This window comes from Sciurus vulgaris, assembly GCF_902686455.1.
Source record: "Sciurus vulgaris genome assembly, chromosome: 15".
Taxonomy (NCBI): Eukaryota; Metazoa; Chordata; class Mammalia; order Rodentia; family Sciuridae; genus Sciurus; species Sciurus vulgaris.
Genome location: NC_136476.1, coordinates 3,218,824 through 3,242,343, shown reverse-complemented (window position 1 = coordinate 3,242,343; position 23,520 = coordinate 3,218,824). Strand labels below are relative to the sequence as shown.

The window sequence follows — 23,520 nt, the reverse complement described above, 5'->3', positions numbered from 1 at the left end:
ACCCTAAGAGCCAATGTGGCTATGAAAATAAACTTAATAGCAATCAGCACTCTGACTTTGAATCTTCTATTTGAGGATGTCACTTGGTACATAATTGAAGTCCTTTCTAAGGCCAGTTCCTTAAATATCAACTGAATTGATATACACACTGTGTTATTTTCTGACACAGAGACAGCACCATTATACAGTTTGTGATCATTGTTATCTACTATTACTTAGTTTTATATTTCTAGAGATATTGGGAGCTATGTGCTGTACTCTCTGTGGTTTCTAAGATTTTATTTCTATCAAGTTATTTCTTTCTCTGAGTATATTAAAATGTATTTCTCCTGTGTTACTCAGTTTTGTTTTGTTGACACAAATAAAGGAGAAAAGATTTGTTTTATCACATAGTTTCAGAACATCATGGTGGAAGGACTTGGTAGATTAAAGCTGCTCAGCTCACAACAGCCAGGAAACAGAGAAACAGACAGCCACATATACATGTACTTAGGAGAAGAGGGAGAGAAAGAAACTCTCTTGGGTACAAGAAATACCCTTTAAGAGCACACTTCCAGTGACCTATTTGACCCAAATATGCCCCACCGTCTATAGTTTCTACCACCTTCCTATAGTCCATTCAGCCATCAATGAGTTAACGCACTGATGAAATCAGAATCCCGTATTCCAATATCTTCCCAAGTGAACCAAGTCTTCGACACATGAGACTTTTGTGGACATTCCAGAACCAAACCATAACAACTCCCAAGTTCACTTGTGTAAGAATACGATGAATGCTATCTCTACCTTAAGGAAGATTCAGTTAGAGAACTGTGAGCAATGCTGAGAATTGTGGCCAAGGCTTACTCTAAATCCTTGGCTAATCATTGCACATAACAATCTTACAAGAAATAGATCTGCCTTCAACTGTATGTTAGAGGTATTCCAGCTTTCTCAAGACACAGATTGACCTACTAATAGCCTTCAAAGGTAACTTTTCTAGAATAGAATTATCCAATAGAAGGATGATGTGAACCACAATGAAAACTGCATTTATAATTTTGAATTTACAAGTATACACAGAAAAAAATTAAAAAGAAACAGATGAAGCATATTTTATTAATGTAGTTTAATTCAATATGTCTATAATATTGTCATTTCAGCATATTATTAATATAAAATATTAGTGAGATATTTCAAGTTATTATGTTCATATCAAGTTTCCAAAATCTGGTGTGTATTTTTCAACTGAAGCAAATCTAAATTTGGAATAATCATGTTACCAATGGTGATTAGTGATATATGGCTGTTGGCTACCATGTTGGAAAGTGCATCTGAGAAGATATCAAAGTAGTAAAAATTATCCATTAACAATATACCTGAATGATCCTGACTCAGAGAAACTTTGGCATATTAATCACACATTCTCATGCATTTTGGTTGCTTGGTTTGGGAGTTTATTCATTTCTCTCTGTGTTTCAAATACTGTAATGGACATTGGGCTTAGGGATATCTTACCATAATAATTTTTTCTATATTTTATCTTTTGCCTTAACAAAGACACTTTGTTTTCATGATTTCTAAAAGGTATAACTGAAGAATAATATGAGATCAATATTTTTAAAAGGTCTCAATCTCTGTTTCATCTTGTCTCTCCTTAAACCACCTATACTTTGAAGTGTATGATCATTTTAGTTTTGCAGTATCCCTATCATGCCAATATTTCAAAAAAGGTTTCTTCCCTAACTACCTTCCCTCTAGAATTACTATTTTCCCTTGCATTTCAGATGACTTTTTAAACTTTTTCTTTTTAGTTATACATGTCAGTAGAGTATATCTTGACATATTTGTACAAACATGGAGTATATCTTATTCTAATCAGATCCCAGTCTTGTGGTTGTACATGATGTGGAGATAATCTGACATAACTTTTCCTAGGTACTTATATGAATACACCTCAGGTGACTTTTTATTTTTCTTACTTACATGTCTTCTTGATTTGTTTCTAAGTTCTGTGCTAAAATTTATTTTGGGCTGCTCCGTTATTTCCAACTCTGAATCAATATGTACTCCAGGTAGTATCTTGCTGTAGCTCCAAATAAGACTGCTCCCTGGAGTATGTCTTCAGAAAGGATGGCAGCTTTGGAGTGTCAGGAAATCCACTGAGAATAAGAAGAAATGAAGCTGCAAGGTGGGCAGTAGGAGTAAGAAAATAGCAATGTTCAATGATCGGGCAAATATGCCCATCAATATGAAACTTAAGTGGAGGGAATTTTCAGGGAGGGAAAATGCCCCCTCCATATTCATGGCCTCAGTGCATTGCCAAGGGACTCATGCAACCAACCAAGCCTCACGCAATTGAGTAACATGACAATCAGCCATGGTACTGAAACAGAGATGATTTTTATAAATAGGATTGATAGCAGGATTTTCCAGCTTCTGATTGCTGTCTGGCTATGATTCCACCCTTAGAAAAATAGTCCTTAGAGTGCCAAATTCAGAAGATGATTTTGCCTAAGTTGTTACTGCCATATTTTCTGAATCCCTTAAAATAGAATTGAATCATAATTTTGAAAAAGGACCCAACATGCAAAAATGGATGGGCATATAGGATGAGGCCAGGTTTGTGAGATGTGTTTGCCCCATGAATACTAAAATCTCTCCTAAATCCAAAAATTTTACTGAAGCACAACTTTTGACATTGCACTAAGTAACAGTAGGCTCCTTTTCATCATATTTGCTTTGGGAACATGAAAATATTAGATGCTTGTTAACTTTTTCAGGGTGATGTTCCCACAAAGAAAACCTTGCCTTCCCTCCCACCCTCCATCCCTCTCCCTTCCTCTCCCCCACCCCCATACCCATAGCATTTGAGCAGAAAGATTCTACCCAGAATTTGTTCTTGACTTGTGATAATGACATAAAAGTATTAGCACTTTTTCTAGCTCATTTAAACTGCCATCAGAAGAGGTGACAGACCCAGTAGCACCACCCTCTCATGCCTTGGCTTATTGTGTATTCTTTTGACCTTTGTGGACCTTATGTAAGCAAATTGAATGCAGTCTGGTTTCAAATTCAAATCCTTCTTTACCAAGAATTCTGGAAGGCATCCCAACTTACAATAAATACCACCCGTCCCCTTCAAGGTCCCTGAGAATTGGGTGATGTTGTTTCCTTCACTTTGTAGGGGAGAAAACAGTTCAGAGGTACAGGGCAGAGCCAGGATTTAAGCCTGGATTTTTCAATTCTAAGCCAGAACTCCTTGTTTGAGTATTCCCTCGTGAAAGTTTGCACTTGACTGGAAGAAGAGGGGTAACTTTTTAGGAGAGTGTGTTGGGTAGCCCTCTTCAATGTTTCTTCCACCTTCTTTCTTTTTCTGGTCCTTCCTTCATTTCCACCCCGTACAAGTGTGCATTTTCCACTTCTCAGAGACCATTCACTTTCCTTCCTTTCCCATACTCTTCTCTACTTTAAACAGACCTTGTTGTGTCAGGGGTTCTTTCGATTGTTTGACACTGGGTTAGGCAGCCAGTGATTAAAAAAAAAAAAAAAAAAGTGAATGGAACACACTTCCACTGTCAAAGGCAGAAATAGAGACAGATATGTATCAAAAAACATAATGCAAGTCAAGTGCAAGAAATACTATAATGTCTGTGTTTTGCTCCTTGAGCTCAAGGATAGGACTTGGCAGATGTCACTTCCATCTCCATCTCTTCCAAGTCCATCTCCTTGCCTCATCTGCTATTTTGCTACTGAGAAGTTTAGCAAAACAAAACAGTGGGTAGAAAACAAAACAAGAAAACAAGCAAATGAAAACATTTCCAAAAGCATGCCCTTGGATAAAACCAACCTAAACAAAACCACCAAGATAGGCACATCATTCCTCCTGACTCACAGGGATACAGAATTTAGTCTGAATCCAACCACACTAACTCACTCTGGGGACATAGGGGATGTTATGAACTCCATTTTTGCAGATTCAAGGGGGCAGAGACCCAGGACCAAGTTCTTACTGTTAGCCTTTAGACATGAGCAGTGGGTCCACAGTTTAAGAAAATACTTAGTATAGAAAAAATTAGTTAATCAGCAGCTGTGCCTCAGTGATTCTCCAAGGTCTGACAAGACAGCTGCTTCAGGACTCTGGCATGATCTCATCGCAGGTATCATCTACTCTCTCATGTCATTGGCAACTGTTCATTTTGTTATTAAATGAAGAAATGTCCTGTTTCCATGGCAATGGCCCCATCAAAGCTTTATGGCTTCTTTGAGCACTTGAGGGTCCAAATCTGCTCACTTTCCCAAGCAGAGCCAGTGATGCTTGTGGAGACAGAAACCAAACGATCACAAATGGTAGTTCCAGAATTTGACTGTAAAATCACTGCTTCTGGCTGAATGTAACCAATAGCTATGATTTTGTCTCCTTGGATCAAGTCACCACTGGACAAAAAATTTTAAGTCTTGCTAAATAAAGCAGTTAAGGAAAATTCTAGATTCTGTGCAGCTCACAGTCGACAGTGCTTTGTGATCTTGCACTGTTTCTACCATCCTAATGTTTTCTTGATGATGACACAAGGCAGGCCCTGAAAACTCATTGATATCCTATGTGGAACGAGGCCCTAGGCATGACAGTTTGCATATTGAAAATTCACCCTGTGATGGGTGATGCGTTGTCCAGCACCCTCACCCTGGAAATGAAGGACTTACTTCCCAGTTTTGTTGCTGGGAAAACTCTAACAGACAAATAGTCCTTAGCAGCCTGACCCACCAGGGTACTTAGCAAGTCCATTCAAGGTGACATCCTTCTCAGGAGATGGACCCCATACAATGATTAGTTAATAAAGAGCTATAGAGACTCAGCCCCCTTGGCCCAACTCAGGACAGCTCTGTAGGTCTGTCCTGTGGAACAGATGAGGCTTCTGTTGAGATTTCATCACAGTTCAGCTTCTGTCCAATCTTTTGGACAGGTATTGGTCCAAAGAGCATGCTTTAATAAATGTCTCACATCCTTATTTTCATTTCATATCTCTCCCTAGGAAATTTAGCCTATGGCATAGGTGATTCATATCAGGAATACGCCCAGAGGAAGAGCCAAGTTAAGGCAGCCACCTGGAAGATGACCACCAGGACCTGGCAGTATTCCTGGCAATGTTGTTGAGTTTTACAGTCCATGACAACCTGATGAATGGCAGTGCTTTTATTCTGTCCAATACCTAATTTAAGTCAATATGGATGTTAACATTTGCCATCTAACATTGATAATGACTAGGCATTATCAATCCCCCTGCAGAAGGATTCTTACAGTCACATGCCACCTCAACCAAGGGTCATCCTCACACTTCCCTCCTCTTCATACCTCAGTTGGAAGCAACCACCCTAAATTCTATTGCTCTCAGAATTTGGTTTTCATAGCCGTATCATTCATTCACCAACATCTATTGAATAAAACCCTCTATGTGCCTTGCACTGTTCCCAGAGCTGGCAGAGTAGAGATGGAGAAGGCACAGAGATGGATCTCTCACACAGAGATAGATTAGTGGTCAGATGTTCAAAGTTAATTTTATTAAGCTAAAAGCAAAATGCCAATAGTGATGTTCCTCCTTAGAGTTCTAGAGTAGAATTCGTTTCCTTGTGTATCGTAGATTTTTTAAAAATGCAACAGAGGATGAAAAGTTTATTGATATTGTTTCAGATTTCACATCTCAACTAACCCAACTAACCAACTACTCCAGGTCCAACTGATAGAGTATGAAAGAAAAATGCCCACAGTTATTGGAAAAGACTATTTGAACAATCCTTTCTTTTCCAACTACTCCTCTGTATGATGCCCAATGTTCTTCATATGTGTAAATCCACATAACACACTAAGCCAGACACTGAAGATTTGATGCCATGCATATTCCTTGGCTTATAAACCCTTCCTCCATCTTCAAAGCCAGATGCATAATATCCTCTCTTCCTCTAACTTCTATTTCTGTCCTTTATGCCTTCTCTGTCTCTACTCTTATAAGGACCCTTGTTTGGCACTGGACTTACCCAGCTGATCCAGCCCAATTGCCTCAAATCAAGATCCTTAATTAGATCTGCAGAGCTCCTTTTACCATGGAAGGTAGCACCTTCACATCTTCTGGGGATTAGGATGTAGACAATGTTGGGGTGGGTGATTTTTCAACCTCCAACACCAGTGACCACACCCACGATGGCATTCCACACAGAGGAATAAGCATGTCTGAGGGTAAGGAGACACAATTGTGATTTGGGTGGCTACATAAAGTTGAACTATGGGTTTCAGAGAACAGTCAAGGGATCATTGTACACAGAGATGCAGGGGAGATGGCTCATTCAGGACATTGGTTTTGAACATGGTTTATAGTTATTTATAGAAGCATCTTATCTTTCTATTTGTCCATAAGTACAAAAGGTCAGGATCAGGGTCAGTGTCTTCTTGATGCCACTATAGCTCTGACTTGGTGATGGCTCATGACAAGACTCAGCACATTTGTATGACATCAACAAACACCAGCTTTGCTAGGACACTGTGGTGTTTGAGCAGAGATCCAAAGACACCTCAGCCAGGTTGGCATGCTTCTGAGTTTCTTCATTTTGGCAGTGTAACCAGTCTTGCACATCAATGGACGGAGACAGTTCTTGAACTGGTGATGTGTGTGGGCACAGACTGGAGAGGGCTTTAGAGTATCACATAAAAACTGAACAGTGATCCTTGTTGAAGTTGAAAGATAGGTCCATGAAGGCTCATTGTATCTTTTTTCCTACTGAATATTTTCATGATATAAAGTATATTAAAGATTATCTTAGCAGAGGTGAACTGCATACAGTATCAAAGAAAGTCCAACAGGCACCAGATGGGGAGAGAAGCCCAGGAACCACTGGGCCCAGGGCAGGGTTAAAAAGCATGAAGACTGTGAAATGACTCCCGTCTGTAACTCTTCATCAAGGAACTTCTGTGAAAGTGCTTTGTAAACTGTAAAGCTCTACATACTCATAAAGGATTCTTCTTCAACTATTAATATAAACATTATTCTTCAGGAATTAGGCTGTTTTCCAATCTTTTGTGTAATAAAGGAGACAAATGTTCTTCTAGAATTCTTAGGACCCACTGATATAAGTTCTTCTTGCAGCAACCCTCCTTTGATGTCCTTGGTTTAATAGTCGGTTTTCTCCTGTCTCTGCCTCTCTTCCTTAGACTCTGAAGGATGCCAGCGACAATGCACGCAAGGACTTCCACCGTGAGGCTGAGCTGCTGACCAACCTCCAGCACGAGCATATTGTTAAGTTCTATGGTGTCTGTGTGGAGGGTGACCCACTCATCATGGTCTTTGAGTACATGAAGCACGGGGACCTCAACAAGTTTCTTAGGTACAGTAAAGGGTAGAGGGGAAGGTGGATTTGAAAAGGCAATAGGACTTCCCAGCTCAGACAATTTGAAGTGAAAGATAGGGAGTTCCTGGGATGGGTGAAGGAAACTTTCTTTGGAATAGTCTTTTCTGATAACTACACCAACACATGCCAGAGAAAGGAACAGGAAAAAAAGGCAAGAATATTATTATTATTATTTTTCCTTAATCAACTAACTCTACATAATGTTGCTCATGATTCAACGTGATTTATCCTGCAGATATTAAGCATATGTTATAGTAAGTGATACGTGACATGTGTCTTGGAGATGGTTCTTAGTGGGCATATAGGAATTGCCAGGTGCATAAAAGAAGAGTATTATTTAAGGCCAAGGAACAATAAGAACTAAGGTACCAAGGTGTCACCATGAAAGGTGTGATCAGGTGAAAACAATGAGTACAGGGTTACCAGACTGTGGAATGAACCTGGGGAGATAAAGTAGAAAAATAGCCAGAGGGTGTCCTTTGGACTTTATTCTGAAGACATGAAAAACAACCAGGTAGATAGTTCAGAGGATCTATAGTGGAAGAAACAGAACCGAAAGAGCAAAATCTTTAAAAGGAAAGATATGGAATGACATTTGGTGAAACCACTGAAGCTTTGGGATCATGGTTATTGCAAAGACTCCAAGGTCATGAAAACATGGACAGGTTCAACTTGAGGGACTTTGTGGTAAGCAGGGTCTCCAAAAAAAAAAAAAAAAAAAAAAAAAAAAAAAAAAAAAACAAGGCAAGGAAGAGAAAAGCGAATGCAAAAGGGAGTCACTGGGTTATTAAACAGAATTAGTGTCATTTGGATTTCAGGCATTGGCCTCAGTTTCAGTGTTGGCTTCTCAAGAAGTTCCTTTTCTCAAGCAACGGGAGGAGGAGGTGCAAGATAGAGCAAGAGAAACAGGTCAGAGTGAGTATAACCTGATGCAAGAAAGGGTAAAGTTGTTACGAAAAGCAAGACTATCTCACAAAGTTTGAGGGATTCTAAGAGTGATCTCTGAGGAAACAGTGGCAAGAAAACATGAGCAGGGTTTGGGGCCTCCAAAAAGTGCTGAGGTTGAACCCGAGCTTTGGCATTTATTAACTGAGCGACCTCATGGCTGTTCTGATGAGAATATTGAACTGGTCAGGGAGCCATGAGGATGGCACTAGAATAAGTATAGAATTTTTTTAGACCAGGAGCAAAAAGAAAGTGTTCTATATGCTGACAGTTGTGTGATTCTGCTAGTAGTAATTTCTACTGGTAATCCAGGGGCCTCAGTAGGAGAACACATAAGAGGAGCTGAGTTTGATAAGATGCAGGAAGTTGGTGGCTACTCTGGTGGGGACCATTGAGAGCATTCTCATTTGTTATCTGTCTTGGAAGAGAATAAATGCAAGATGTTTGATACCCATTGGTGAAGGAAACCAAGTTATGTCTTTCTTTGAATTAATCAGGGGCCCAAATAGAGGTGACACATGTAAGATAATGAACCTGAAGAGTCTGGGGTCCTGATAGTGACAGGAGACCTGTGTTCTCCTTCCTCTTCTGCATCAGCTGTTTTTGCCCCATAAGTGGGTCTTTGGTCTACTTTGCTCAGTGACCTCTGTTCTTGGGGGTTCTGAGTTCGCTCTCTGCTGGCTCTTACATGCTATTTGGCTGGCTTTCATTTTGAAAGAGTAGCCAGTGTGCTGACTGTGATATCTTGGTAGATAGCATAACTTAGGAGAAACAGGAAAGATGTTAGAGGCAGTCTGAGCACCTGCCTTTGTTGGCCTGTTTCCTTACTAGTGAAATGGGTACAAGATGCATCTCAAGGACAAGTATGGGAACTGTTGTGAAGGAAGGTAATCCACAACAGTTGCCCCCACAACCCTTCATCTCTGCCACATTTTCCTCTTTATTTTGGTGCAGGGGTCCTAGAGAGTGACACCTTTTGTGTGATGGCAGTGCCTATATCTCTGTGCCCTCCTCCCATTTCCCCAGATATTGCAGAGGGCTTCGCAAAGAAATCAGCCCCAGTTAGCTTCACACATCCGCTGGAAGATTCAGACATGGTGCAGTTTAAGTAATCAGTCAATCACTGTGAGAACAGTAGAAGGGGGAGTGTGTACTGCTGTTTTTAGAAATGTCATCACATGGTTGGTGCCGTCTGGATCATTTTTATCATCTCTAGCCTCATGGCTATACATACAATTTAGTTCTCCTTGGCTGGGATGGATCCCCATTCTCTGCTTTTCCTCTGATTGTATGGGTGCAGGAATACTAGATAAGATTAGGAGCACATAGCCAATTCTAGATATTTCTAAACGATCCTAATGCATTATCCTGTGTCAATGAGGTTTTTATTGCAGGTGATAAGCATGGGATGATGGTTGCTTTTGCATTTTGTTTTATCAGATCGAATGAAAAGAGCACACGAAGCTGAATTTGATTGGGGTCTAGCTGTGTGTCCCTAGGAGAAAGGCTTTTCACCATGCCTCAGGCTACTTCCTTAACTTAGAATGGTGCTTTTCCAAAACTGTAGTGTAACAGATCCAAATGTGCTCACCTGGATGCATTTAAATGCCTCTATTTTCTCAGAGTGTGTGTGTATGTGTATGTGTGTGTGTGTGTGTGTGTGTGTGAGAGAGAGAGAGAGAGAGAGAGAGAGAGTGAGTTTGATTCTTCCACTGTGTAGCTCTTTCAACCATGCCTTTGTCTCCTTCCTGCCTTTCAAAGAGGAAGGCACTTGGTTTTCCCTTGGCATCCTGTGTGGGGTGTGGAGGAATTGGAAACCTATCCTGTTTCATTTCAGAATCTGCTAAGTTCTGGAAACAAGTGGTCTGCCATGCCAAGAATTAAGTTCTCAGGTGCAATAATGCATTGGTAGTATAGGCTATCCTTTTTCTGGGAGGAAACCTGGCATATATTTGGTCCCTGGCATTGCCTGATAAAGACAGATGTCTTCTCTTCTATCTCCACCCCTTTTATTAATCCAAAAGCATATATTAAGCCAGTTCTATCTTAGGTTGGGTGGAAAAAGAGAAGGGAACCACAGTCCCTGATTTCAAGAATTTTACAATATTTCCACTTAGAATCTCTCTAAAGTTCACCTGTACTGAGAAGGAAAGATAGATAAATATTTTCCAAATAGTAGCAGCTAATATCTGTTAAGGCTTTCCAACTTGCATAAACCTAATAAACTATTGGTATTATCATTCCTGTGTGACAGTTGAACAAACTAAGTCACATAATTAGCAGGTGACAGAACTGGAACTCAAACTCATGACCCCTGACTGCAAAGCCCATTGTCTTAACCACTATGCAACTCTTCCTGCTGAAGTGGCTGTTAAAAACATTTCAGAAGGAAGTGATTAACAGGTACAGGGATGCAATTGCATAGGAGAAATGACTGCTAATGTTTCATAGTCAATAGGGTAAAAATGGTTGGAAACAATTAATTGTATATTTCAAAACAGCTAGGAGAGAAGATTTTGAATCTTCCCCAGCACAAAGAAATGATGTTTAAGAAATGTATATGCCAATTTTTCTGATCTAATAATTCATTACACATTGTATACATTCACTGAAATATCCTGTAACTCATAAATGTTTGATTATTATGTCAATTAAATTTAAATTTTTTAAAATTTTTTTAAATTTAAAAAATTTTAAAAAATACTTTAAATTTAAAAAAACTCAGAAGTAAAGTAATATGATATGGAATTCTAGAACCAGTGCAGGGTGGTGAATTTCTAGCTCTAACCCATGCTGGGAACAACAAGATGAGGAAGGCTGAGCAGCCTCCTGGTCAGGCCCCAAGAATTGCTACTTGGCCCCTGGCAGTGCAATTTCACCTCGTAAGGACCGTTCTCCGGGAAGAGGTGAAATACATTTCTGTTTCCAAGACATGTAGGAAAACCTGGGGAACGACAGCAGAATTTGTTGTGCTTACTTTATTTATGCTTCTCTTAAGAATTGTTCAGAAAATTAGCCTGCCCTTTTTGACAGCAGGACTTTTTGTTTAAAGAAAGCATCCAGAGGCTTCTGCCAATAACTTTGCTCACATACCCAGACAGAAGCAGGAAAAATGACTTTAACAATGCAGGAGCCTCCCCAACTCACATGCATGTGCTAGTGTGAAGTGCATCAGGCTTTAGAGGGTCAGTAGCTTTATGGGGCCTTCAGCACGGAAGGCTGGAGGACCAGATCTTGCACACAAGTGGCTTCTGTACTGGCTTCGTGAAGACCCTTCCTTTGTCCTGGGGTCTTTGCTTCTGACAGATACTAAGAGCAGTTCACTCTTCAAGGACTGAAATAAGAATGTGGCCAATCCACAGATTATTTTGATCTTTGAATTAAATCTACAAAGCTTGCATGCTGGTCCAGATTCTTGGAAGGCTTATTTTGGATCCAACTGTAGTTTATGTGCATCCCCACTTTTTTTTTCTCCTGGTGATGAGTTCTCAGTAGAATTAAGGAAGAGATGTAAAGCAGTCTCACTTTCCCCTGCTCCCTAAAGGATTAGACTTGATTAACCATCAATGAGGTGGAAAGGGCCAGCCCTTTGGTATCCTGAAGAGAAAAAACATGTTCTTGCATATCATCTCTCAATATTGTTTGTTAGAGAGATTTTTTTTTTTTTTTCAAAGTCTTCTTTCCCTCTGGCTTTGCTAGGAAAGGTCATTAAGCATTAGACAAGCAGTCTTCATACTTCCTCACATCAATAGCCTTAGAAAGGTGAGGTTAGTGTCAACATTTTATGGAATGAGGAAACATTATGTAACACACCTTAAGTCACGAGCTAATGTGTTAGGACTGGATTCAGATTCAGTTTTGATATTCAGTTTGGCCTCTGTACTACAAAACCTCTTATCTCCAGAGCAGGATTTAGAGCTAAGGAAAGCATTCCCTCAGTGTTCCTCTGTGTGACAAGAGGCAGTTGGGGGTTCTGGTTTGAGAAGAGATGAAATGTATTCGTCTTGCTCTGTTCAAATTCAGGAAACTCCTCCCTTGGGAATGGTTAAATCCAAGTATTTAGAGATAGAAGGGACAAAAGAGATAACCCAGAATAATATCCCTTTGTATTTTTGATTAACAAGGAAATTGCAGATTAGAGAAGTTAAAAGACTTCTTAAGATCATGGTGCTAGATACCAGCAGGACTGGAAGACTCCCCAGCCCCTTGTCTAGTGCTTGTTTCCTGAGAATGCAAAAATGAAAGATCTGGTGACAGCACACTTTGAAAGGGGGAGCCATTGCATAGCCATTATGGAAGGCCAGGGATATGCCTGTTGTTAGAACAATTCATGGTTAAGAAACAGGGCAAAATGTGAGACTCTTTTTTTCGTGGATGATTCTGCCTTTCTCACTTAAAAATGCTAATATAGTTCTGGAAGCCTGCAGATGAAATCGTCCACTTTTAAATTTACTTAAAATTCTGTATCTATTTTAAATATTTAAATATGTCTTGAAGGAGAACTTCCCCTCCTTTATTTTCCTCTGCAGGGAAGAAGCCCTTGGACCATGCCATAGCCAGGCCCAGCAGCAAACTATGCCTTTATTTCTTTCCCTGCAGCGCCCCCTCAGGCCATCAGGGGCAGTGATGTCTATCTTGGTGGCTTAGTGCTGGATCCAGGTCCCAGACTGCCATTGCTAATAGCAGCATCTTAAGACTTACTCCCTTCTTCATGAGGCACATGCCAATGTTAAGATGCCCTAAGTCATTATATACCTGGGGAAGGTACATAAGATAAAAGAAAAAAATGTTAAAAATACCATAACTCCACCCCACCTCCATAGTATAAAGAATCAAACTTTCCCTAGTGAGAGAAAAAAAAAAAAGTGTTGCGATTCAAAAGTGTTATCTTATGTGTTGATCAGTACATGTGTTTGACCAGAAGTCAGGAGGAGTGTGGGCAAAAGGAAATGGTAATTTCACTGGGAATGAATGTCCATGTCAAATAACCTGGGACTCTAATCAACTGTGCACGAGGAAGTTGAGGGCAGCTTGAGAGTGAGTATACAGCAGGTGGTCTGAAGGAGACCACCAGCTGTGCAGCTCTAGTGCTGGTGGGGAAATTCTAGAGGGATCAGCTTGGGGGAATGCTGCTCAATGGAGAGGGACGGGAGAGAGCCATTAGCATGGCTCAATGGAGAGGGATGGGAATCCCACTCGGGTGTTGTGACCCATGTCTAGGAGAACCAATCTCTCCCCGGTGTTTTGTGTTACCTTCTACTTCTTTGAGTCGGAAGCTCTGCCTAATGCCTTTTCTGGTGCCCCTAAAATGTAAATCTGTATGTGTATTGTACTGTGGGAGGGAACCCACGTGACCCTGGAATTCCACGTTCTTGGGGAAATGAAGCATCCTGGGTGGGAAGGGAAGCGTATTAGTCTTTGTGCTATTTCGTGCAGCCTCTTTAAGCAGGAGTAGCTGAGGCGGGGCACAGAGCTGAGGCTCCACCCACGCCTTCCTTGTCCTTCCCCAGGGCACATGGACCTGATGCGGTGCTGATGGCAGAAGGAAACCCGCCCACGGAGCTGACGCAGTCACAGATGCTGCACATTGCCCAACAAATCGCTGCAGGCATGGTCTACCTGGCGTCCCAGCACTTCGTGCACCGAGACTTGGCCACCAGGAACTGCCTGGTTGGGGAGAACCTGCTGGTGAAAATCGGGGATTTTGGGATGTCCCGGGATGTGTACAGCACTGACTACTACAGGGTGAGTGGCCATGCAGACGCAGTGGCCTTCTTTTGCAGAGGATCCCTTGTTGTATTAGTTCCTTGGACTGTCATAAGAAAATGTCACAGACTAGGGGACTTTGACAACTTGTTTGTTTCACTGTTCTGGAAGCCAAAGATCAAGATGTCAGCAGGTCTGATTTCTGCTGAGGCCTCTTTCCTGGCTTCTATCTGGTTACCTTCTTGCTGTGTCCTCACCGTGTATTTTTTTTTTTTTTTTTTTTTTTTTTAATGTTCACAGGCCTCCAATGTCTCACCTTTTATCCAAATATCCTGTTCTTTTAAGGGCATCTGTCACATCTGATTAAGGCTCTCCCTAATGGTTTCATTTTCACCTAATCACCTCTTTAAAGTCTTATTTCCAAATACAGTGACATTTTGGAGTGTTGGTGGTAAGGTCTTCAACATGTGAATTCTGGAGCAACATGATTTAGCCCTTGACATCCCTCCTATTCTTTTCATGGCTTGCCAGAGCTGTGCGTGACATCTCCAAGAGAAGAGTTTTCAACTGGAGAATTTCCAGAGGAACCTGAGAACTTGGGGGAATTTCTGGATTTGAGGTTAAAGGATTTGGGGGCTTTACGTTTGAGTCTGTGAAAATGTCTTGGTTCTAGGTTTGAACTAAGAAACACTGGTTTACATGAACTATCACTGGAGAGTGGAATTATAGACAGTAATTCGAATCTGCTAGTTATTGAAACTGGCCTCCTGGGTATGTTATATTACTTAACCGAGATGGTAGAACTTGGATCTGAGTGAAAGGGAATATGTCTGGAACCCTCAAAGTCATGATGGTTAGAATAAAGGTTGGGGTCAGTGTTCTACTACCTCAACACCCCATTTGTTTTCTCACTTATGTTGCTTGACTTTCAAGGGGAGAGAAAGGAAATCGGAAGGCAAGGAATACTTTGCGGGATGTATATAGCCTAAGAGAATAAGATATAGAACTTGACTATCTTTCATAGTAGGTTGGGGCTGGTAAAGATCATGCCTCGCTGTGCCCATGGTTGTTTATTTTTGAGAAGATACCTTCTTAGTTTGTTTTCTATACTCCTACTTGAATGCAGCCTTAATGACCTCCGATGCCTCTGCATTTTAGCAGAACCAACTTTCCTACAATTAGTCTAAGAAAATTAACATATTGCCTTCCTACATATTCTTTGATATCCTTTTGTTTTTGGTGTTTCTGTCTTTGCCACCTTGATAAGCATTGCTCATTTTTTTCCCCTTTTTTTGTGGTGCTGGGATTGAACAAGCACCCTACCCACTGAGCTATATCCCCAATCTCCCATTGCTCACATTTTGCATGGCAAGAAGGAATAGTGATTACACTGAAAATTATTCTTTTGGGTGTATTTTTAGGAAAAAATGGGCACAGTCTTATCCAGAGTTCAAAACAGAGCGTGTAAATACCTGTCTTGAGTCTAGAAATGACTAGCTCATTTAGTAGTAAGTTAATAATGGTTTCAAAGTGCCTGGAACAAAGTAAGGGCTCAGTAAAGTTTTCTGCCTGATTTACCAAATCAATAAAGGGTAGCTCAGAAAACAAATATAGCAAACCAAGAAAAAGATAAACCATACAATTGAAATATAGGCAAAGAATTTGAATATATGTTTCTCCAAAAAGATATCCAAATGGCCAATTAGCACACATAAAAGTGCCCAACCTCAATAGTCATTAAGGAAATGCAAAGAAAAACTATAATGATCTATCACTTTACACCCACAGGGACGATTTTGTTAAAAGACAGACAATAATAAGTATTGGTGAGAATGTGGAGAAGCTGAAATTCTCATGTGTTGCTGGTAGGAATGTAAAATGGATCAGCTGCTTTGGAAAGCAGTTGGTAGTTCCTCAAAATGTTCAACATGGAGTCACCTTGGAACTCAGCATTATTCTACTCCTAGGTACATACCCCAGAGAATTGAAATTATATGTTCACACCAAAGCTCTTCTAAAGAGTGGAAACAACTTAAGGATCCATTAATGGATTAATGGATACACCTAATGTGGCAATCCATACAATGGAATATTATTCATCAATACAAAGTAATGAATTACTGATTCATGCTATAGCATGGATAAACCTTAACAACATTATGCTAGGTGAAAGAAGCCAGGCACAAAAGGACACTTATGGTGTGATTCCATTTATGTGAAATATCCACAATAGGAAAATCCATGGGAACAGGAAGCTGATTCATATTCCAGGGGCTAGAGGGAAGGGAGATTGAGGAGTGACTGCAACTGGTAGCAGGGTTTCTTTTTGGAATGATAAAAATGTTCTAGAATTATGTAGTGCACAGCTTTGTGAATATGCTAAAAAAAAAACCCTGCATTGTGCACTTTAAAGAGGTAAATATGGTATGTGAATCTTATCTCAAATATAAAGAAAACAATCCTGAAAAAAAATGCTAGTGAAATAGTGGTCATGATTATGAATATAGGAAGGTAATTTTAGCCATTTGCACATTATAAAAACATTGGTATTTGTTATCTACCATATTTTATTTTATTATCATTTGTTAAAAAGAAAATCCTCCATATACGTGACAAGATCCTGAAGTACTTCCTGCTGGGCTGATAGGAGGAAATAATGATTCCTGGCTCCTTTATTTATTAAACATTCCAGTTATTAAGAAATGTGCTTCAGATGTTAATTTCATCCTCCCTTCCCCACAGTCAGAACAAGGGAAATGAAGCAGGCTTCCATTGACCTCTGTTTCAGGTGGGGATGGTCAGGAGAGGGAAGGAAGTGAAGGATGGATGGAAGATCTAATAATTGGATAGACCCCAGGAAAACAAAGAAATCATGAATTTTATTTTGACTTTTCTAAAATTTTGAAATGATGTTCCACCATTTGGTTTTGTAGAAGTATCTATAGGAATTTTTTGCTTATTGAAAAAGCATTATCAGTGGATCCCATTCTGTTGAGTTTGTTGGATGGACAAGCCGAAGGCATTGCTTGGTTCTTCAGAACTTCAGTGTGTCTGTGGTGGCTCTGTCCCGGAGCACTCTTGCTTTCACATGAGTTATGCCACTGTTGGATTATACATATGCCTAATGGCAAATCCATCCCCATGATGGTGTCTCTTCATCTTCTCTGTTATCATAGCTACGGTCATGTGCTGTCCTTAAGTTTGAGGTATCTCATTGGCCAGCCCCTTAAGTAAGGTTTCTCTTCATCATTTACTTCGTATCCTCTCCCACAGCCTATACCAAACTCCAAAGTAAGTAACTATGGCTGATGTGGACTGTCACCCCAGTGCCAAAAATCCTTTCTGCTACAGTAATGAGGGAAAGTTTTAGGTTGACCTTGGCTCTCCATACAGAGGGATCAGGAATGGAGCCAACTAGATTGAGATCTTACATGTTCCTTAGCTTTATAGAGAACTGATCCCATTAGAAGCTTGAGATTTCTGCTCTCAGTGGCCTGTGAGCAGTCTTGCGGGGTGGCCAAGACACTGAGCAGTCCACGAGGGAGGGGCTGGTGGCAGCTGTTCCTCCATCACAAGGGAGCTGGCAGTACCAGGAAATGGAGGCCACAAGGCTTACACCCAGTTGCAGCTGAGCTAATTATACCCTACCAATGCAGGGAGAAATCGGAACACTGCATTTGCATTGAAACCAGCCCGACATGGCGGGTCCGAAATTACTCTAGCATTTATATTCTCTGAATTGTTTTAATTAGTGGCTCTGCAGTACCAGCCTTCTATTTTGTTTTTTATTTCTTCCTTCCACTGGCAAAACCTAACATTTAGAAACCATCTGAACCAGATTTTTGTCACATTATGTCTGTTGGAGACCTCGGTTCTCATTCTACTTGGTCATTTCTTTGCCACCATGGATCCATTGAAAGTTTTTAGTGTGCCCTTTGGTAGTTTTCACTGTTTGGGTCTAACTTGTGCTTAAAATGGATGCGATCTGCTGTTAAGTGGACTGCCCCAAGTATTTGAAACCCTAGCTTTTAAGTCTTGCTCTCCCTTGGGCTTTAGCTTCATGTTGAAATGATAAGAAATCCTATCCTTTAATTCATCTTCCACTTAAGAAGAAAAGAAAACCAAGCAGAACAAGTAGGTTGATTAATGATAGACATTGAAAGAAGCAAATGAATATAACTTGGCTAAGAAAAACCCTGGGCAAAATCTGAAAGTGTTAAAATGATGTCAAACAACAAAATCCAAGAAATCATTGCTAGGTGCTGAATACCACTTTATTATCTGCAGAGAGAAAAAAATGTACTAAAACCCAGCTGATATAGCAAGCAGCCAATGAACCCCTTTGAATCTAAGCACTTTTATATTACCCTGCCCATCCTGGTGCATGTTAATGAATTAGAAAATAAAGTCCTGACCACAGAAAGAAGTAGAAGGTTTGGATAATTTAAGAACTGGACAAGCATAATAGAAAATAATGAAGAGTTAACTATCATACCTTGATCTTTAAGAAAATTTGTTTATTTTAAGGAATATTTTTATGTAATATGAACATTTCTAGATAGATAGGTAGGCAGACAGAAGGATGCATTCCAAAAATGTTTTTAGTGTCTTGTGTAATGTTCCAATGCTTTTCCCTCATGAGGAGCAGCATAAGAGGAAATTATAGTTTCACCTTCTCTCTCATTTCCTACAAACTGAGCAATTGCTCACAAATCTGTGATCTCCCAATATTTCATACAAACAGACATCGCAACACAGAGCTGCAATTTCTTGCATCAAGGGAAACTGGTTCATATCTATGTCTTTCTTACTAGTATGAGAGAAGATAGAGGAAATCTGACATGTCTTTGTATCTGCACCAACTGGCACAATGCATGCCACATACTAGGTGGTCAGTAAATAATTGTTGAATAAGACATCCCACTAGGAAAACACTCTTTGAGAGTGTCCTTTTAGCCCCATAGATGAATACAGAAGATACTCAGATTTGCATTTGAGTTGATCTTTGAGGCTAGAACACTGACTTCAGGAAGTAAAACTAGATATTTAGAGACATCCTAATCTCAGACAATTTCTTTTCAGTAAAGGGCTCAGGGCTAAAATTTGCTTCCATTAGTTACCATAGTAGAAAAATTTCCTCAGTATGTGGTATCCAGAATACTTGAAACCAGATACAGTGTTTATTTTAAGGGACAAGTCAGTCCCTTCCTTTGTGTTATTAACTCTTATTTGCATGTATTTCCTTATTTTCTCTGCCACTATATAATACTTACACAGTGGTTCTTAACTTTCACATGAACAATTACAGACCTTTCTGTTTGGGTTCCTTTGATTAAAGTGACTTCAGGAACATAAGAGGTGGTTTATTTTATGAAATCATCTTCAGTCTATGCTTCTGTCAACATTTAGAACATAGTTCGGAGGAACCTGTCTGCCAAGGAGAAATCAGAACATTGAGTTCAGACTAATTCTATATTAAACTGGATTTGCATAAATTGTTTCAAGATTCTAAATTGGTTTAATTTGTATTCATGCTTTCCTTAGAACTTTTACATATGCTTTGGAGTTACAAGTATGCATCCTCTCATTCATTCACTTATTCAACACATATTTATGAAACAAATACTATGTATTAGATGCTGTGGTAGATACAAAAGGCATCCAGACAAAAAAGAAAAAAACCTTCATGAGCTCTTCTTGGACATTTCAGTATAATGAGATATATGCTATAGTAGAAATAAATAAAAACCCTAGAGAGGAAGATTTGCCTTTCTTTGGGAAATCAGAGTAAGGTTCACAGGGACACAACATTTGAGCATGTATAAGATGATATAAACTTCAAATTGTTTTGTTATCAAGAAGACTCTGCAGCAGGAAGGGGAGGGAAGCATATGAAGTAGCACACAAAGGCATCATAGAATGTGGTCAAGGAACAGGAAGTCCTTTGCTATGCGTTTGAGGCTATTTAAGCAATTATCAGATTTTGTAAGGGCCTGTTGACTATGCCAAACACTTTGGATTTCATCCTTTTGGAAGCAAAAAGCCAATGAGAATTTTATACTAGGAAGTGACATATCAGATTAGATTCTGATATGCCATGTGATTTATAAAAAACAGACCCTCCCAAAAGAGGCCCAAATCCTTACCCCAGTACCTGTGTGATTTGCTTAGAGTCGCATCTTTCCAAATGGGTCCATGAGCTGTCGGTAACTGTGCTTCACTAAAAGACATCCATGGTTATTATGCTGTGGAACTCCTCCGAGTCTTTCCTCTCTTACTCTTTCTTGTGACCCTTTTACAAGGGCTACAGGAAGTTGCAGAAGCCAACATGAAAGAGCTGGCCTGGAGATACATTGTCCAGGCCTTCCTTCCATCCATTTCCCAATTAGTAAAGAATGTTAGAATGGTAAATCTTATTGCTTTTGTTGTTTTTCTGGTCTTCTGAGTCTTTCATCCTGAAACCACTATTCCATCTTTCTGGTACAGAAGTGCTACTTTCAGAAATTAAGTTTGCTTCTAGTTACACTCAGAATGAAGGTAGGAAAGAGTGGGCACCCCCAGTGATTCGAATGGACCAGAAGAACCCTGATGCCTCAGAGTCCTGAGAAGACCCTTCAACCGGTTCTTCCTCTCCCTGAACCCTATTTTTAAAGGAGTCAGATCTCAGCTTTCTCATGCCTGTGACATTCTGTGCTCTTGCATCACTCAGTCCAGAGCCACTTTATAAAGGAATCTAGCAACAAGACATTAACTGGGGTGTAGAGGAAACAGAATCAGAGTTGGAGCCTGAAGACAAAGGCTCAAGTCTCTGCTTTTCTTTTTCTCTCCTTATGATCAGTCGGGAATGCACTTCGCTAGAGATAAGCTACTAAAGGTGGCTAAGCAGATGTGACAGGAAATTCTCAGATGGGAAGTTTCTGGTTAGTTCAGAGGCTTCCAGTCTCTGAACTTTGGGCTGGAACTGGTGTATCCCTTGGTCTTTCCCTTCTGGTTGCAAGATGGCTGCAGCATCCCCAAACATCGAAACTGCTATCGACTGCAGGAAGCAGATATATTTTTCCTGAAGACATTTTTTTTTTTGCCAATCAGGAAATAATCTTTCCTAGAACATCCCTGTTTAAAGACTTATTTTTATTCTTTATTGTCTAGAGGCGGGTTTGTACTAAGGGCTGAGCTCACTTGCCAGAGATCTATGATTTCTTACCAAAAACCTAGACAAAACTGGTAATCAATTACTAGGAAAAAGGAAATGAATGGCTTTGGGGTGAGGAACAAGATGATCTGCCACACTAACCTTATGCATCCACCATGATAGCCTTTGTTTATTTGCAATAAGTTCTTACCTTCAAAATGTTTTGAAAACAACAAATTGAAGTGACATATAATCATTGGTTAAAAAAAAAAGAGTGTTGAAATTTCTCAGCAATCTTTGGTTCTTTACATGAAATGCTTCTTTTCCCTCTGACTTCTTTAAAGATATGCTCTTTATTACTCGTCTTGGGCAATTTGATTATGATATGCCTTGCTATAGTTTCATTCATATTTCTTGAATTCATGGACTTTATAATTTTTTTTCAGTTTAGAAAAAATTTTGGCCATTAGTTTTACTTGTTGAATATTTCTTCTCTTCCTCCCACTAAGGGACTCTAATTTCACTTACATTAAGCAGTTGGTGTTGTCACATGATTCGCTGAACTCTTTTCATATTTTTGGATTCTTTTTTTCTGTTTCATTTTAGGAAGTTTCTAATGTTATATATTCAATTTCATGTCCAATTTTATTTTATTCAGCATATTTTTCATTTCACCTTTTGAAGTTTGTATTTCTAGAAATACAATTTGATTCTTTTCTTATATCTACTATACCTATAGATAACTTTTTAATCATACGTAATATAGTTATAATAGATATTTCAGTATATTTGCCTGTCATTCTAATATCTGTGTCAATTCTGGTTCAATTTCACTTGAGTCTTATTTCCATTATTCCATCACTTATTTCCATTCTATTCCATCACATTTTATGTTCCTTCATATGCCTGGTACTTTTAGATTGAATGCCAGGAATTGTGATTTTACCTTATTGAAACTTGGGTGTTTTCATATTCCTATAAATATTTTTTGAGGTTCGTTTTGGAATGTTGTTATATTGCACTGAAACAGTTTGATCCCTTTGTATGTTGCTGTTGAGATTTATTGGGCAGGACCAAAGCAATGATGACTTTAGGGCTGTTAATTCCCCACCATTGGAACAAGATACTCCTGTGTACTCTACTCCACATCCCATGAATCGTGATGGCTCTGCTCTGCTTCATGGGAATGAGCTCTATTCCTGGCCCGGTGTGAGCACTGGACATTGTTTCCTCAGGTCCTCTGGGTAGTTCTTTCCCCAGCTGTGGATAGTGTCTTCACATACATGCACAAACCAGTATTCAGCTCAAAACACGAGGAGCACCCTCTGCCGATCTTCAGAGATCTCTTTGTCTGCAGCTCTCATCTCTGGTATTCTTCCCTTTCACCTCTAGCCACCTTGATCTCCCTGGTCTCTCAGTTCTGTCTCTTCAACTTAGGAAGATTCCTGAGAGTCCCCTGGGTATCCCCCCTCTGTTTTTCTCAATGAATTAATATTGGGCAATCACATGACTCACCATATTTGCTTCCTATCTCTTGGGGATCACTATCCTTTATTACCTTTATCTAGTATCATGAAAACAATTTGCATCTTAGGATAGTTTTTGGCTGTTTCAGGTGAAAAAGTAAATCTCTTCTCTGTTATTTCATCTTTCCTAGTAGTAGAATCAGTCGCCATCTCTTCTGGTGATGAATATGTCCTTCAAAAATCTATCTGTGAACCACTTATAATCTGCAGTAAAGAAAAACAAGTTCTTTCATCTCTTTAAAACAGCTACTTCCTGTGAAGTTTTTTCCTCCTTTTAATTAAATAACTTACATTTACATAATACTTCTTCCACAATTAAAGTTTTCCTGCCTACACAAGATTATTACTTAAGTAGGAGAGTAGATTTTTCTCCATCTCCAGTGAGCATTGAGCAAGAGGAAATTATCTTAGCCTACTTGTTCACTTGGAGAGATTCCCTAGGCTCAAAATGTGAATTGATGTGAAAAGACATTGGGGAAAATATGTGTGGGCAGAATATTAATAATTTTCTTCACTTTGTACATTTTCCCCAGACTTTGTTCTGTGGTCAGGGTTGAGATACCTTGGATGGATACGGCTGTATTAATCCAAGATGGTATCATACGTAGTTCTTATTTGTGCCTTAGCAATATCTACACACTGAAGAAGATGTGTTCCAGTCCTTAAAAAAATCACACATCTCCCAGGGAGAGGACTCATAAATGAAACACTCTGATATTAGGTAGTATAATACTTGTGAAGAGTAGAGATAAATAGATTTCGGGGAGGGGGAATTTGAGATGAAATCTGGAAAGCAAATGGAAAAAATTGGATTTGACCTGGGCCTTAAAGAAA

The 23,520-nt window shown here is 39.6% G+C and overlaps 1 protein-coding gene across 1 annotated transcript in view; it reads left to right on the top strand.

Moving 5' to 3' along the window:
* The window catches only part of NTRK2 (neurotrophic receptor tyrosine kinase 2), a 345,264-nt gene that overhangs the window by 273,623 nt on the left and 48,121 nt on the right, over positions 1 to 23,520 (top strand). The window contains 2 exon segments of the mRNA XM_079112192.1: positions 7,181 to 7,353; positions 13,833 to 14,067. Of these exon segments, the coding sequence (XP_078968318.1) occupies positions 7,181 to 7,353; positions 13,833 to 14,067 (408 nt within the window).